This window comes from Salvelinus alpinus, chromosome 8 (genome assembly GCF_045679555.1).
Source record: "Salvelinus alpinus chromosome 8, SLU_Salpinus.1, whole genome shotgun sequence".
NCBI lineage: Eukaryota > Metazoa > Chordata > Actinopteri > Salmoniformes > Salmonidae > Salvelinus > Salvelinus alpinus.
In genome coordinates, this window is record NC_092093.1 from 14,260,937 (window position 1) to 14,279,837 (window position 18,901).

The 18,901-nt window shown below is 42.6% G+C and overlaps 1 protein-coding gene across 1 annotated transcript in view; it reads right to left on the reverse strand.

Annotated features, from left to right (window-relative positions):
- The window catches only part of LOC139582574 (sodium/potassium/calcium exchanger 4-like), a 50,250-nt gene that overhangs the window by 5,211 nt on the left and 26,138 nt on the right, over window positions 1-18,901 (reverse strand). Inside the window, exons 7-16 of the mRNA XM_071412699.1 lie at window positions 16,664-16,738; window positions 16,523-16,548; window positions 16,295-16,348; window positions 12,492-12,589; window positions 9,938-10,107; window positions 9,317-9,461; window positions 8,633-8,799; window positions 8,412-8,526; window positions 8,112-8,224; window positions 3,753-3,818 (exon numbers count right to left, since the gene is read on the reverse strand). Of these exons, the coding sequence (XP_071268800.1) occupies window positions 3,753-3,818; window positions 8,112-8,224; window positions 8,412-8,526; window positions 8,633-8,799; window positions 9,317-9,461; window positions 9,938-10,107; window positions 12,492-12,589; window positions 16,295-16,348; window positions 16,523-16,548; window positions 16,664-16,738 (1,029 nt within the window). The remainder of the gene's footprint in view (window positions 1-3,752; window positions 3,819-8,111; window positions 8,225-8,411; window positions 8,527-8,632; window positions 8,800-9,316; window positions 9,462-9,937; window positions 10,108-12,491; window positions 12,590-16,294; window positions 16,349-16,522; window positions 16,549-16,663; window positions 16,739-18,901) is intronic.

Sequence of the window (18,901 nt, forward strand, 5' to 3'; positions counted from 1 at the left end):
CCTCTGCAGAGGGGAACACAGTCCATCCTATATATAGTCACTCTGCAGAGGGGAACACAGTACATCCTATATATAGTCACTCTGCAGAGGAACACAGTACATCCTATATATAGTCACTCTGCAGAGGGTAACACAGTACATCCTATATATAGTCACTCTGCAGAGGGTAACACAGTACATCCTATATATAGTCACTCTGCAGAGGAACACAGTACATCCTATATATAGTCACTCTGCAGAGGGTAACACAGTACATCCTATATATAGTCACTCTGCAGAGGGTAACACAGTACATCCTATATATAGTCACTCTGCAGAGGGTAACACAGTACATCCTATATATAGTCACTCTGCAGAGGGTAACACAGTACATCCTATATATAGTCACTCTGCAGAGGGTAACACAGTACATCCTATATATAGTCACTCTGCAGAGGAACACAGTACATCCTATATATAGTCACTCTGCAGAGGAACACAGTACATCCTATATATAGTCACTCTGCAGAGGAACACAGTACATCCTATATATAGTCACTCTGCAGAGGGTAACACAGTACATCCTATATATAGTCACTCTGCAGAGGGTAACAGTACATCCTATATATAGTCACTCTGCAGAGGGTAACAGTACATCCTATATATAGTCACTCTGCAGAGGAACACAGTACATCCTATATATAGTCACTCTGCAGAGGAACACAGTACATCCTATATATAGTCACTCTGCAGAGGGTAACAGTACATCCTATATATAGTCACTCTGCAGAGGGTAACACAGTACATCCTATATATAGTCACTCTGCAGAGGAACACAGTCCATCCTATATATAGTCACTCTGCAGAGGGGAACACACACATATGTTGTCACTCTGCAGAGGGGAACAAAGTACATCCTATATATAGTCACTCTGCAGAGGGTAACACAGTACATCCTATATATAGTCACTCTGCAGAGGGGAACAAAGTACATCCTAAATATAGTCCCTCTGCAGAGGGGAACACAGTCCATCCTATATATAGTCACTCTGCAGAGGGGAACACAGTACATCCTATACATAGTCCCTCTGCAGAGGGGAACACAGTCCATCCTATATATAGTCACTCTGCAGAGGAACACAGTACATCCTATATATAGTCACTCTGCAGAGGGTAACACAGTACATCCTATATATAGTCACTCTGCAGAGGGTAACACAGTACATCCTATATATAGTCACTCTGCAGAGGAACACAGTACATCCTATATATAGTCACTCTGCAGAGGGTAACACAGTACATCCTATATATAGTCACTCTGCAGAGGGTAACACAGTACATCCTATATATAGTCACTCTGCAGAGGAACACAGTACATCCTATATATAGTCACTCTGCAGAGGGTAACACAGTACATCCTATATATAGTCACTCTGCAGAGGGTAACACAGTACATCCTATATATAGTCACTCTGCAGAGGAACACAGTACATCCTATATATAGTCACTCTGCAGAGGAACACAGTCCATCCTATATATAGTCACTCTGCAGAGGAACACAGTCCATCCTATATATAGTCACTCTGCAGAGGAACACAGTACATCCTATATATAGTCACTCTGCAGAGGGTAACACAGTACATCCTATATATAGTCACTCTGCAGAGGGTAACACAGTACATCCTATATATAGTCACTCTGCAGAGGAACACAGTACATCCTATATATAGTCACTCTGCAGAGGGTAACACAGTACATCCTATATATAGTCACTCTGCAGAGGGTAACACAGTACATCCTATATATAGTCACTCTGCAGAGGAACACAGTACATCCTATATATAGTCACTCTGCAGAGGGTAACACAGTACATCCTATATATAGTCACTCTGCAGAGGGTAACACAGTACATCCTATATATAGTCACTCTGCAGAGGAACACAGTACATCCTATATATAGTCACTCTGCAGAGGAACACAGTACATCCTATATATAGTCACTCTGCAGAGGAACACAGTACATCCTATATATAGTCACTCTGCAGAGGAACACAGTACATCCTATATATAGTCACTCTGCAGAGGAACACAGTACATCCTATATATAGTCACTCTGCAGAGGGTAACACAGTACATCCTATATATAGTCACTCTGCAGAGGGTAACACAGTACATCCTATATATAGTCACTCTGCAGAGGAACACAGTACATCCTATATATAGTCACTCTGCAGAGGAACACAGTACATCCTATATATAGTCACTCTGCAGAGGGTAACACAGTACATCCTATATATAGTCACTCTGCAGAGGGTAACACAGTACATCCTATATATAGTCACTCTGCAGAGGGTAACACAGTACATCCTATATATAGTCACTCTGCAGAGGAACACAGTACATCCTATATATAGTCACTCTGCAGAGGGTAACACAGTACATCCTATATATAGTCACTCTGCAGAGGAACACAGTACATCCTATATATAGTCACTCTGCAGAGGGTAACACAGTACATCCTATATATAGTCACTCTGCAGAGGAACACAGTACATCCTATATATAGTCACTCGGCAGAGGGGAACACAGCCGTACATCATACCTCTGGACACCTGACTGGTCTTATGCAAGAAATGACTGAGAACATTTTGTTAATCTGTCTCTTCCACACACACACACAGTCCAACAGTTAAGAATGAGACATAAATGTTCACATTTAATTTATACCATCATTTTTATTTCGCCTTTTTTTAACCAGCTAGGCCAGTTGAGAACAAGTTCTCATTTACAACTGCGACCTACTTTCGACCTACTGGTCGCATTTACAACTGCGACCACATTTACTACTTACATTTACTACTTACATTTTTAAGAAATGACTTGTAAATGCAGTTTATAATAACCCAAATGAATAAAGTTCAGTAAAATAAGCTGGTTTCATTTATTGATAAAAAAAACTAACCAAATCACACACGTTCACATCAAGTTCGGGGTCGATAAATCACAATATTATGGACATACGCACAATGTCAAATCTAATTAGTGCATATTAACATTTATAAATGATTCCCTCAAATTTCATGTGTAAGCAATTACATATTCCCATTAGCTGTGATTTAAGATACAGCACCTATGTTTTTAACTGCACACGGTCCCTTTAAAACAAACTACTACAGTGCAACAGAAAGCATGTTGGGTACCTTAATAGCAAATTCATCTAACGATCCTTTCCATTAGTGCAATTCAGCTTATAGCACTTTTTTCAAACACGCACGTTTACATAGAAGCCTTGCAGTATTATTCGTATCCGGAAAAGAGAACCAGTCAAATCTGGCGGCATAAAGCTACGGCCAATCGGAGACACATGAACACATGCAAATAGTATACGCTTTCATCAACTGTCTGAGTTGCATTATGTAAAAAGACACGTTTGTCGTTGGACAATCTTTTCCATTGTACATCAGCCAACGGATGACTCCATTGAAAAACCCACAGGCACAATTTGTAATTTTAGGAAACACAATCTCTGACCACAGCCTAATAAATACACTGGCAGATTGGTCAGCAGCAGTCATAGATATTACACTACTGACCAGTCATACTGTGTATAGAGACTACAATACATGTATAATATATGCCATATAGCAGACACTTTTATCCAAGTGACTTAGTAATGCGTGCATACATTGTTTACGTATGGGTGGTCCCGGGAATGGAACCCACTATCCTGGCATTACAAGCATGATGCACTACAAAAGATGGTATCTGCTCACCGTCAAAGCCACAGATCCCAGAAGCAACACCACAGAGTAGACCAGTCCTCGACTGTTGATCATGACCTAGAGGGGGAAGGCAGAGTGCACGTTAGACGTTAGTTAGACGTTAGACATTAGATGGGGAATATAGTCCACTATTAGCTAACCTCTGTAAATACACGGCTCCACTATTAGCTAACCTCTGTAAATACACGGCTCCACTATCAGCTAACCTCTGTAAATACACGGCTCCACTATCAGCTAACCTCTGTAAATACACGGCTCCACTATCAGCTAACCTCTGTAAATACACGGCTCCACTATCAGCTAACCTCTGTAAATACACGGCTCCACTATCAGCTAACCTCTGTAAATACACGGCTCCACTATCAGCTAACCTCTGTAAATACACGGCTCCACTATCAGCTAACCTCTGTAAATACACGGCTCCACTATTAGCTAACCTCTGTAAATACACGGCTCCACTATTAGCTAACCTCTGTAAATACACGGCTCCACTATTAGCTAACCTCTGTAAATACACGGCTCCACTATTAGCTAACCTCTGTAAATACACGGCTCCACTATTAGCTAACCTCTGTAAATACACGGCTCCACTATTAGCTAACCTCTGTAAATACACGGCTCCACTATTAGCTAACCTCTGTAAATACACGGCTCCACTATTAGCTAACCTCTGTAAATACACGGCTCCACTATTAGCTAACCTCTGTAAATACACGGCTCCACTATTAGCTAACCTCTGTAAATACACGGCTCCACTATTAGCTAACCTCTGTAAATACACGGCTCCACTATTAGCTAACCTCTGTAAATACACGGCTCCACTATTAGCTAACCTCTGTAAATACACGGCTCCACTATTAGCTAACCTCTGTAAATACACGGCTCCACTATTAGCTAACCTCTGTAAATACACGGCTCCACTATTAGCTAACCTCTGTAAATACACGGCTCCACTATTAGCTAACCTCTGTAAATACACGGCTCCACTATTAGCTAACCTCTGTAAATACACGGCTCCACTATTAGCTAACCTCTGTAAATACACGGCTCCACTATTAGCTAACCTCTGTAAATACACGGCTCCACTATTAGCTAACCTCTGTAAATACACGGCTCCACTATTAGCTAACCTCTGTAAATACACGGCTCCACTATTAGCTAACCTCTGTAAATACACGGCTCCACTATTAGCTAACCTCTGTAAATACACGGCTCCACTATTAGCTAACCTCTGTAAATACACGGCTCCACTATTAGCTAACCTCTGTAAATACACGGCTCCACTATTAGCTAACCTCTGTAAATACACGGCTCCACTATTAGCTAACCTCTGTAAATACACGGCTCCACTATTAGCTAACCTCTGTAAATACACGGCTCCACTATTAGCTAACCTCTGTAAATACACGGCTCCACTATTAGCTAACCTCTGTAAATACACGGCTCCACTATTAGCTAACCTCTGTAAATACACGGCTCCACTATTAGCTAACCTCTGTAAATACACGGCTCCACTATTAGCTAACCTCTGTAAATACACGGCTCCACTATTAGCTAACCTCTGTAAATACACGGCTCCACTATTAGCTAACCTCTGTAAATACACGGCTCCACTATTAGCTAACCTCTGTAAATACACGGCTCCACTATTAGCTAACCTCTGTAAATACACGGCTCCACTATTAGCTAACCTCTGTAAATACACGGCTCCACTATTAGCTAACCTCTGTAAATACACGGCTCCACTATTAGCTAACCTCTGTAAATACACGGCTCCACTATTAGCTAACCTCTGTAAATACACGGCTCCACTATTAGCTAACCTCTGTAAATACACGGCTCCACTATTAGCTAACCTCTGTAAATACACGGCTCCACTATTAGCTAACCTCTGTAAATACACGGCTCCACTATTAGCTAACCTCTGTAAATACACGGCTCCACTATTAGCTAACCTCTGTAAATACACGGCTCCACTATTAGCTAACCTCTGTAAATACACGGCTCCACTATTAGCTAACCTCTGTAAATACACGGCTCCACTATTAGCTAACCTCTGTAAATACACGGCTCCACTATTAGCTAACCTCTGTAAATACACGGCTCCACTATTAGCTAACCTCTGTAAATACACGGCTCCACTATTAGCTAACCTCTGTAAATACACGGCTCCACTATTAGCTAACCTCTGTAAATACACGGCTCCACTATTAGCTAACCTCTGTAAATACACGGCTCCACTATTAGCTAACCTCTGTAAATACACGGCTCCACTATTAGCTAACCTCTGTAAATACACGGCTCCACTATTAGCTAACCTCTGTAAATACACGGCTCCACTATTAGCTAACCTCTGTAAATACACGGCTCCACTATTAGCTAACCTCTGTAAATACACGGCTCCACTATTAGCTAACCTCTGTAAATACACGGCTCCACTATTAGCTAACCTCTGTAAATACACGGCTCCACTATTAGCTAACCTCTGTAAATACACGGCTCCACTATTAGCTAACCTCTGTAAATACACGGCTCCACTATTAGCTAACCTCTGTAAATACACGGCTCCACTATTAGCTAACCTCTGTAAATACACGGCTCCACTATTAGCTAACCTCTGTAAATACACGGCTCCACTATTAGCTAACCTCTGTAAATACACGGCTCCACTATTAGCTAACCTCTGTAAATACACGGCTCCACTATTAGCTAACCTCTGTAAATACACGGCTCCACTATTAGCTAACCTCTGTAAATACACGGCTCCACTATTAGCTAACCTCTGTAAATACACGGCTCCACTATTAGCTAACCTCTGTAAATACACGGCTCCACTATTAGCTAACCTCTGTAAATACACGGCTCCACTATTAGCTAACCTCTGTAAATACACGGCTCCAGTATTAGCTAACCTCTGTAAATACACGGCTCCAGTATTAGCTAACCTCTGTAAATACACGGCTCCAGTATTAGCTAACCTCTGTAAATACACGGCTCCAGTATTAGCTAACCTCTGTAAATACACGGCTCCAGTATTAGCTAACCTCTGTAAATACACGGCTCCAGTATTAGCTAACCTCTGTAAATACACAGCTCCAGTATTAGCTAACCTCTGTAAATACACAGCTCCAGTATTAGCTAACCTCTGTAAATACACAGCTCCAGTATTAGCTAACCTCTGTAAATACACGGCTCCAGTATTAGTTAACCTCTGTAAATACACGGCTCCAGTATTAGCTAACCTCTGTAAATACACAGCTCCAGTATTAGCTAACCTCTGTAAATACACGGCTCCAGTATTAGCTAACCTCTGTAAATACACGGCTCCAGTATTAGTTAACCTCTGTAAATACACGGCTCCACTATTAGCTAACCTCTGTAAATACACGGCTCCAGTATTAGTTAACCTCTGTAAATACACGGCTCCAGTATTAGCTAACCTCTGTAAATACACGGCTCCAGTATTAGTTAACCTCTGTAAATACACGGCTCCAGTATTAGTTAACCTCTGTAAATACACGGCTCCACTATTAGTTAACCTCTGTAAATACACGGCTCCAGTATTAGTTAACCTCTGTAAATACACAGCTCCAGTATTAGTTAACCTCTGTAAATACACAGCTCCAGTATTAGTTAACCTCTGTAAATACACGGCTCCAGTATTAGTTAACCTCTGTAAATACACGGCTCCAGTATTAGTTAACCTCTGTAAATACACGGCTCCAGTATTAGTTAACCTCTGTAAATACACGGCTCCAGTATTAGTTAACCTCTGTAAATACACGGCTCCAGTATTAGTTAACCTCTGTAAATACACGGCTCCAGTATTAGTTAACCTCTGTAAATACACGGCTCCAGTATTAGTTAACCTCTGTAAATACACAGCTCCAGTATTAGTTAACTCAAGGGGCGCATCTCTATAGTCTTAAGTGGCTTCCTCCGGCCATGATGAGCAGAGAACGTGTTATACTATTGAGATGCACTCCTAGTAGACAGGTTGGAGAGAGCTGGAGCGACAATAAAGTCAAGGACTCACACAGTACTGAAACACAACGTTACTTTGTCCTTAAAAATGTTTTATTCCCCTATTCAAGTGATGAACACTTGAATTCATTTGAGTGTATTCACTTCCAGAAAGATGACTACTAAACTACAAATATTTACGGTGCATATTGAGCTAAAGTTGTACTTCTCTCAGCAGTGGGCTCTGTTCCCTATGCTCCAGGGTGAAGGTATCAGCTTCCACTCCCCCTATCCTAACTAAAAAGCTAAACTGATCCAAGATCAGTGTCCGGGGGCAACCTCACCCTACTCCGTTCACCCAACTCCGTTCCCTATAGCTGTTCTTACCTCAGAGCCGTAGCTGACCGCCATGGTCTGCAGTGCCCAGGGAACGCCCAGCCCAACCAGGATATCAAACACATTACTGCCGATGGTGTTGGACACTGCCATGTCACCCAATCCTAAACACAAATAGCTGTCGTTCAAATATAAGCATTTTACATAAAAACAACCTCCAGAATTAACTTGGAAAAGCCTTAAAGAGTATCGCTAAAGATGGTACAGTCCGAAGACCCCCCCCCCACCCAAAGCCAATGACTAGATGACCTATCCAACAGTTCAGGGAAATAACAGAAACTAAAGCTGTACCTTGCCGAGCAACAATGAGACTGGCGATGCAGTCTGGAACGCTGGTGCCCGCTGCCAGGAAGGTGATGCCCATAATGACATCTGGGATGCCAAGGGTGTAGCCGATGATGGTGACCTGTGACCCACCCCCCCACACACGTTACGACTGATAATTGACCAGAAAGACAGACAAACACCCCTAGCCACCCCCCCCCCCCCACACCCTCTACCCTGAGACTCACCATCCAGACCATGAAGTAGGAGAAGACAGCGATCCAGACGGTAGAAAGGAAGAAGGAGACCATGAAGAACTTCTCCCAGCGAGGCTTCGCACAGTTGGGGATGGTGAAGAACAGGAGGAGCAGCAGGGGCCACGAGATCAGCCACTTGCACTTGCTGCCGATGCCATCTGCAGAACAGCAGCGGCAGATAAAAATCAATCAAATGTATGTATTTATAAAGCCCTTTTCATATTCAGTCAAAGTTCTTTACAGTAAACCAGGGGGCTAAGAGTCTGGAAAAGCATGCAGAAGCACAGTAGTGACACAACTCCCTAGATGAACCTACTACTCTAGAACATTCTAGAACAGTGTTCTGGTCCTGGAGATCCACAGAGGTCTGAAGGTATTTGTTCCAGCCCACACAACTAATTTAACTCATCAGCTACTTTAATCATTAAGCACTTGACAGCTGAAACAGGTTTGTTTCATACACAAACTTGGCAGTGTTTGCCATGCACATAAGTCTGTCAGAGATCATTAGAGTTTGTCATGATATGATAAAGTCACTGGATAATTTGGGTAATGGCAACACGTCGACTGAAGTGGAAGCAAATGGCACCAATCTTGTCGACATAACATTTCCTATCAACAGTCATGTTAAACTCTGTCTGGATAAACATCACACTAATACACACACACACACACCAGGGATATGAAAGGGGGAGATGGTTTCATTCTCCTGCTCCTCCTCTGCTGGTTTGTCTTCAGGCACGTTGCCATTCTCAATGTCCACCTTCCCCTCCAGAACCTGGGTCTCCACCCCGTTGGCACCCTGCACCAGCTTCTGACGCTGTCAGGACGAGGCAAAACAGGGAGCTGTTCATTACGGTACACATCCGAAAACATCCAGGGGTGAATTCATTACTCGCAGACCGTAGAGAAACTTTTGGCCTGTTGCGAAACGTTTTTCAACTGAAACAGTTTACCGTTTACTCTAGGAACCAAATGGAAACAGAACGAAACAGGGAGGGACCTACCTGAATTAGACCAATAGAACCTGAATTTTTGGTTGAAAAACATATTCCGTTTGGAGTAAACAGTTTGCGTTGCAAAGCGCAACACTTCTTGCAACAGACCAAACGTTTTGCTACGGTCTGCGACTAGTGAATACACCGCAAGTTGACCCCCGCTGTTTCAGTCAGATTCTTTCTGTTTGGTGTCTAATGAACACTATAAAATCTATATCTGAGACTATTGCATCTTTTAACATGGAAACAATCTGCTCCTCATCTCTCATCTCGTAGTTGCATCCCTTTCTATCCATACCTCAGTGATGATGAGGCGACTGGCCATGCGCAGCCGGGTCTTTGGTCCAAAATGGCTGGTGACCATGACGCGGAGGCCGGCCTCTGGGAAGCGTAACTTGGGAGGGCTGGCGTGCATAATCTCATCGACCATGACCACAGAGCCACGACTGTAGGCCTTACTGGGCTTAACTGGAGATGGACAGACACGTTAGTCCTTCAAACTGACATGCACACACACAGACGCTAACACACAAACATGCTAGCAAAAAAACACCCAAAATCCACTGAAGTATCCAGTGAAAATCTCACTTTTAAAAAAGGTATTATTCTGTTAACTTGTACCCAAACGTTGTTGTGGACTCATCATATACTCGTATGTGGCCAGAACATAAATTGGAGAACAAAACGCTTCATAACTCCTCAAACAAAGATACCTCAGGGGATAAGGTCATACCCTTAGTAATTTTTGGCCTAAGGAGCTCTATTTTGGTGGACTCTTGTAGAAAGACATGACTTTACATGTTGTCATTTGAACATGTATGTATTCAGTGTATTGTTAGTTGTTTGAATGTCATCTAAATCTAGGCCAATATGAGCAGGACTAATTTCTAAGAGAACATTTAACCCTTTAACATGTAACTTGTCTTCTCATGAGATTAAAGTCTTTACAGTTTTACTGCAAAATATGTATTGCCACAATGTTTGTTAATTTTTCTGTTTTAATAAAATGCATAATTTGAAGTAAATTGCCCACCTTTTGAAAAAATAACATTTTAAATTAAAAAAATATGGATATCAGTGAAGTATTATATCTGTCAGATTTGACATAGCCTAAATTAATTAATGATCATTAGTTGGGGCCCTATACAATATACAGTGAGCTCCAAAAGTATTGGGACAGTGACAGAGGTTCAACGGCAGGCTGTCAACTTTAATTGAAGGGTATTTTAATCCATAAATCGGGTGCGCCGTTCAGAAATTGCAGCAAAAGTATTGGGACAAATTCACACATGTATATTAAAGTAGTCAAAAGTTGAGTATTCCGTCCCATATTCATAGCATGCAATGATTACGTCAAGCCTTTGACTCTACAAACTTGTTGAATGCATTGGCTATTTGTTTTGGTTGTGTATCAGATAATTATTTGCTGAATATTTTTTTTTATTATAAATAAAGCTAGTCAACACTTGCTGTTCAGTTGTCAATCAACACACAGTAAATAGCCTATGTGCCACGACTCCGCGTGGTTGGCTATGTGAAAGAAAATAATGTGCATTAAAACAATTAGGCTAAGTTGATTGACTCATCGTTAGCACTTACATTACATAGGACGCGGAAATGCACGAGCATCAGGCCCTCTCCCTCCTCTGTGTAAAGAAATTTGACTGCAACCAACCACAGTGCACACAAATTGTACCGGGAGTCGAGACAGACAGCAGACTGCGTTTCCCTGTCATCGCTTGCTTAGTGACTGACATGCACCTATCCTATCAAAAGATCGCTAGAAGATGCATATCAGTCATTCTAGAGAGAGAGGGGCTTGATGGACTAGCGAATTGAAACTTTTAAATGAAAAACATAGCCTAGTTAATATGAAGTGGAGAAAGTAGCCGGGTCAAAATGATTAGCGGACGGTGCTAATGGAAAACACCGTTCCAACACAGAAAATTTGCTTTTTAACTTGTGATTTGGAAGGAATGTTTTTCTCTCACTCATTCTGTAACTAAATATAGGTCTGGAATAGAAATATGGAAACACTGGACAATTATTTTAAGATGTAAAAACACCTTTTCGCAAAAGGTTTTCACTTGTGTTTTAAACATACTCCTAGTATAATGCCTGGATGCAGCGTTTAATACGTGTTCTATGTTCAATTAGCAAGAGTTTATTAATTATATAGAAATTGATATGCATACATTAAGTAAACAAAGCTGACAAACATTCCCTATATTTGGATATTTAGTACCATAAGTCAGTGGGCTGAAACGTCAAGAGACAAGCAGAGCAACATACTGCAGAGAAAAACTGCATTCTGGCATGCAGAAACAGTCACTACACACAATAAGCAACAGAAGGTTTTAGTAAGGCTAAACAGACAGGCGCTTTGACAGTGGAAAGAAAGCGGAAGATATGGGTCGCATCTACACAAGTTACAAGCCGCTTATGACATTAATACCAAAGGTGGCTAGGCTGAGAGAGAGAGGCAGTGAGAGAAAGAGAGCACTGTGGTTGAGCAGAAGGGTACCTCTTATCCAGTGTTAGTCAGCGTAGTAGAATGGAGACTGTAGAACTGCAACACCTTCACCATACTGACAGAGGAATTCCTACCCAACTCCCAGAAGTCCATATTCCAACTTCACTTCCACAACCCAACCAAGACCAACGCAATTGAACCAAACAGCCATTCCCTCAAAAAACAGCTATTAGTCAATTTTGGGAATTTCAAAGAAGACCAGTAGAGAATATGTCTTCGAGAAGCCTTGGTATATACTACAGCCTGTCTGGTCAGCCTTACCTGCTGCTGTGCTGAGTATATGTAATGGGGTCATCAGCCCCATAACAAGCTGTATTACCGTCCTCCATCTCGCTGCTGGCCGCCGCGTTACCGTTGGCCTGGTTCTTGTCTTTACCCCCTTTCCCCGTGAACAACTTCTGCAAGCTCTGGTTAAACCTGGGAGAAGAGGGGAGAGGGACACTGGTCAATGGCTCCCTTGTTCATCAACAGCCAATAACTGAATTGTATGCAGTGCTGTGTGAACTCTAGGGACCAGTTTGCTGGACACAGATTCATAAATGGACTTAACTCTCCATTGAAAAAAATTACATTTTAGGACTAGGATTAATAGGTTTAATCTGGATCCTGTAAACTGTCCCTGTGTATACAGTAAACTGCAGCAAAATTGTTACAACTGGTCATATTTACAATAACTGTGGCAAACTCAGTCCTGCAACTTCTGGGGAATGTGAAACCATGTTATATATTTGACATCCTATGTATGCACACTTCTAATGATAGTATATACAGCCACCCCTATGGACAGAATGGTCTGAAATAGTCAGTGAGTAGGCTATTTTCCGAGTGGCTTTCATAATGGGTCATAGAAGGGCAGTCTGAGAAGTCCTTTCCTCCTAACTAGACAGGAGACAAGTGATATCCAGTTAAGTCTGGTGCTCTTTAGCCACTGCAGAGGGAGGATTAAAGTCTTATGGCTGGGCTGGGAGTGAGCAGGCTGGGGCTGAGACAGATTACTGGCAACAGAAGTGACCTGGATGAACCAAGGCAGAAACAGACAGACAAAAACTGCCATCCCCCAGAAAATCAAGGGGGGACTCAAATTCAATATTTTTGCATTCGGTCTTTGTACATTTCTTAGAAATATATACATCTTAAAAGAGATGTTACGGAAAATGTAAACCTCTCACTTTGGGCTGGATGTGTCAATGTGTAGTTTGTATTTATTATGGATCCCCATTAGTTCCTGCCAAAGCAGCAGCTACTCTTCCTGGGGTCCAGCAAAATTAAGGCAGTTTATACAATTTTAAAACATTCACAGATTTCACAACACACTGTGTGCCCTCAGGCCCCTACTCCACCACATATCTACAGTACTAAATCCATGTGTATGTATAGTGCGTATGTTAATATGTGTGTGTGCCATTGTTTGTGTTGCTTCACACGTACAATCTATCACCAGAATTACGGTCTTACCTCAATTAGCCACCAAATCCCTAGGGTGTTTTCTGGAAGCTGTGCTTCACCATTTTGCCTACATTTCCCCCCATGTGGGCCAGCCCCCTAGCAATTCAAGTTCTAACCAATGAGCTTCACCCCCTCGACATTTGAGTGATAGCTAGCAAGATGAACACACAGCAGAGAGAGAGAGAGCAATGACGCGGTGCACATACAATAAAAGGCCCAAAGTATGTGGACACCCCTTCAAAGGAGTGAATTTGGCTATTTCAGCCACACCCGTTACTGACAGGGGTATAAAATCGAGCACACCGCCATGCAATCTCCATAGACAAACATTGGCAGTAGAATGGTCCGTACTGAAGAGCTCAGTGACTTAACGTGGCACCGTTATAGGATGCCATCTTTCCAACAAGTCAAAATGCTGCCCTGCTAGAGCTGCACCAGTTAACGGTAAGTGCTGTTGTGAAGTGGAAACGTCTAAGAGGAACAACGTCTCAGCCACGAGGTGGTAGGCCACAAGCTCACAGAACAGGACCGCCGAGTGCTGAAGCGCATAGCATGTAAAAAGCATCTGACCTCGGTTGCAACACTCACTACAGAGTTCCAAACTACCTCTGGAAGCAACGTCAGCACAAGACCTGTTCGCCGGGAGCTTCATGCAATGGGTTTCCATGTCAGAGCAGTCGCACACAAGTTTAAGATCACCACGCGCAATTCCAAGTGTCGACTGTACTGGTGTAAAGCTCGTCGCCATTGGACTCTGGAGCAGTGGAAACGCGTACACTGGAACGATGAATCACACGTCACCATCTAGCAGTTCGATGCGCAAATCTGGGTTTGGCGGATGCCAGGAGAACGCTACCTACCCGAATGCATAGTGCCAACTGTAAAGTTTGGTGGAGGAGGAATAACGGTCCAAGTTCCACGGCGTACACGTCACCGACAAACTGAAATGGTCCACCCACACAAACAGTGTGGTGAAGAAGGCGCAACAGCGCCTCTTCAACCTCAGGAGGCTGAAGAAATTTGGCTTGTCACCCAAAACGCTCACAAACTTCCAAAGCTGCACAATCGAGAGCATTCTGTCGAGCTGTATGACCGCCTGGTACGGCAACTGCACCGCTCTCTACCACAAGGCTTTCCAGAGGGTGGTGCGGTCTACACAACGCATCACCGGGGGCCAACTACCTGCCCTCCATGACACCTACAGCACCCGATGTCACAGGAAGGCCAAAAAGATCATGAAGGACCTCAACCACCCGAGCCACTGCCTGTTCACACCGCTACCATCCATAATTTGAGGTCAGTACAGGGGCACCAAAGCTGGGACCGAGAGACTGAAAAACAGCTTCTATCTCAAGGCCATCAGACTGCTAAACAGCCATCACTAACTCAGAGGCTGCTGCCTACTGTGAGACCCAATCACTGGCCACTTGAATAAATGGATCACTAGTCACTTTATACAATGCCACTTTAAATAATGGTTTACATGTCTATACTGCATTTTATACCATCTATTGCACCTTGCCTATGCCGCTCGGCCATATACATACATGTACATATTCTCATTCACCCCTTTACATTTGTATGTATTAAGTGGTTGTTGGGGAATTGTTAGATATTACTGCACTGTCAGAACTAGAAGCACAAGCATTTCGCTACACTCACATTAACATATGCTAACCATGTGTATGTGACAAATAAAATGTGATTTGATTGTTTGGGCTAGCCCCCTTAGTTCAAGTGAAGGGAAATTCTAAACGCTACAGCATACAATGGCATTCTAGACGAGTCTGTGCTTCCAACTTTGTGGCAACAGTTTGGGGAAGACCCTTTCCTGTTTCAGCATGACAATGCCCCCATGCACAAAGCGAGGTCCATACAGAAATGTTTTTTTTCGAGATCAGTGTGGAAGAACTTGACTGGCCTGCACAGAGCCCTGATCTCAACCCCATCGAACACCTTTGGGATGAATTTGAACACAGACTGCGAGCCAGGCCTAATCACCCAACATCAGTGCCTGACCTCACTAATGCTCTTGTGGCTGAATGGAAGCAAGTTCCCACAACAATGTTCCAACATCTAGTGGAAAGCTTTCCCAGAAGAGTGGAGTCTGTTATAGCAGCAAAGTGGGGACCAACTCCATATTAATGCCCATGATTTTGGAATGACATGTTCAACAAGCAGGTGTCCACATACTTTTCACATGTCTGCATATACAGCACCAGTCAAAAGTTTGGACACACCTACTCATTTCAGGGTTTTTCTTTATTTTTACTATTTTCTACATTGTAGAATAATAGTGAAGACATCAAAACTATGAATCATGTAGTAACCAAAAAAAGTTAAGTTAAAAAAAACATAGATATATTTGAGATTCTTCAAAGTAGCCACCCTTGACAGCTTTGCACACTTGGCATTCTACAATGTAGAAAACAGTCAAAATAAAGAAAAACCCTTGAATTAGTAGGCGTGTCCAAACTTTTGACTGGTACTGAAGTAGTACACCATTTTATTTTTATTTTTTTCGGGGACCACTTTTGGCTCGCTAGCTCTACTTTTAGAACTACTGGCTAAAAAGTATACAAAAAGTACAGGAGAATCTCTTCAAGATATCTGCTCTCAGTTTCATTGGCCGCCCTGAGTTGCGTGATGTCACAGACTTAGTGGTGCAGTACTTACTTCATGATGAGGATGTATCCACAGTACATGAGCACCAACACCAGGCTTTCCCACCTGAGACGGACAGAGGAGCACAGGCTCAGAGACAACCAATGATCTCCCAATATAGACCAATGACATCACATCACAGTAACCCAATAAAATCACATATCGCCCAATAAGGAGCAGAGTTCAGGTACGTAACCAATGAAATATCAAGGTCATATTTAAAAAGGGCTGATCACTTACCACACCACCTTCTCATCGTAAATGAACTGGGGAAAAAGAGCACGGGCAGAAATTAAAACAATGCCAGTTAGGAATTATTTAATAAATATTGTTTATGGTGGCATACAGTACATGTTAAGAGCAATTTAATGTCAGACTTACTGCAATAAGAGCTAGGATAGACAAGATGTAGTAGAATGAATCTCGGAAAACAGACCACCAACCCAACATTACGACCTAGAAAGAGAAAGAGTCAGGAAAGAGATCCTGTTCTTGTATTCAGTAACTAAAGGGTCTCAGTCTAGAAGTCCTGATCTAGGATCAGTTCCCCCTTTCTACGTATAGCGCATTTGGAAAGTATTCAGAAACCCTGACTTTTTCCACATGTTGTTAGGTTATAGCCTTATTATAATATTGATTCAATTGTTTTTACACACAATACCCCATAATGACGAAGCAAAAACAGGTTTACACATTTTTGCTAATTTATATTTTTTTTAAAAGAAAAAACCGAAATATCACATTTACATAAGTATTCAAACCCTTTACTCAGTACTTTGTTGAAGCACCTTTGCTAGCGATTACAGCCTCGAGTCTTGGGTATGATGCTACAAGCTTGGCACACCTGTACTGGGGGAATTTCTCCCATTCTTCTCTGCAGATCCTCTCAAGCTCTGTCAGGTTGGATGGAGAGCGTTGCTGTTGTTCAAATTAGGTTCAAGTCCAGGCTCTGGGACACTCAAGGACATTCAGAGACTTGTCCCGAAGCCACTTCTGTCGTCTTGGCTGTGTGCTTAGGGTTGTTGTCCTGTTGGAAGGTGAACCACCCTAGTTTGAGGTCATGAGCGCTCTGGAGCAGGTTTACATCAAGGATCGCTCTGTACTTTGCTCCGTTCATCTTTCCCTCAATCCTGACTAGTCTCCCAGTCCCTGCTGCAAAAAAACATCCCCACAGCATGATGCTGCCACTACCACGCTTCACAGTAGGGATGGTGCCATGTTTCCTCCAGATGTGATGCTTGGCATTCAGGCCAGAATAAAATATTGGTTTCATCAGACAGGAGAATCTTGTTTCTCATGGTCTGAGTGTCTTTAGGTGCCTTTTGGGAAACTCCAAACGGGCTGTCATGTGCCTTTTACTGAGGAGTGGCTTCCGTCTGGTCACTCTACCATAAAGGCTAGATTTGTGGAGTGCTGCAGAGATGGTTGTCCTTCTGGAAGGATCTCCCATCTCCACAGAGGCACTCTGAAGTGCTGTCAGAGTGACCATAGTGTTCTTAGTCACCTCCCTGACCAAGGCCCTACTCCCCCGATTGCTCTGTATGGCCAGGCAGCCAGCTCTAGGAAGAGTCTTGGTGAATCCAAACGTCTTCCATTTAGAATGATGGAGGGCACTGTGTTCTTGGGGACCTTCATTGCTGCAGAAATTTTTTGGTACCCTTCCCCAGATCTGTGCCTCGAAACAATCCCGTCTCGGAACTATACGGAGAATTCCTTCGACCTCATGGTTTTGGTTTGACATGCACTGTAAACTGTGGGGCCTTAAATAGACAGGCGTGTGCCTTTCCAAATCATGTCCAATCAACTGAATTTACCACAGATAACTTGTACACCAAATAACTTGTAGAAACAAAGGATGATCAAAGGAAACAGGATGCACCTGAGCTCAATTTAGGGTCTCAGAGCAAAGGGTCTGAATACTTACAGTTGAAGCTGGAAGTTTACAGACACTTAGGTTGGAGTCATTAAAGCTTCTTTTTCAACCACTCCACAAAGTTCTTGTTAACAAACTATAGTTTTGGCAAGTCGGTTAGGACATCTACTTTGTGCAGGACAAGTAACTTTTTCCAACAATTGTTTGCAGACAGATTATTTCACATATAATTCACTGTATCACAGTTCCAGTGGGTCAGAAGTGTACATACCCTAAGTTGACTGTGCCTTTAAACAGCTTAGAAATTTCCAGAAAACGATGTCATGGCTTTAGAAGCTTCTAATTGGCTAATTGACATCATTTGAGTCAATTGGAGGTGTACCTGTGGATGTATTTCAAGGCCTACCTTCAAATCAGTGCCTCTTTATTTGAAATTCATAGGTACATTATTTTTTTTTAAATCAGCCAAGACCTCAGAAAAAAATTGTAGACCTCCACAAGTCTGGTTCATCCTTGGGAGCAATTTCCAAACGCCTGAAGGTACCACGTTCGTCTGTACAAACAATGGTAAGCAAGTATAAACACCATGGGACCACGCAGCCGTCATACCGCTCAGGAAGGAGACATGTTCTGTCTCCTAGAGATGAACGTACTTTGGTGCGAAAAGTGCAAATCAATCCCAGAACAACATCAAAGGACCTTGTGAAGATGCTGGAGGAAACAGGTACAAAAGTATCTATATCCAC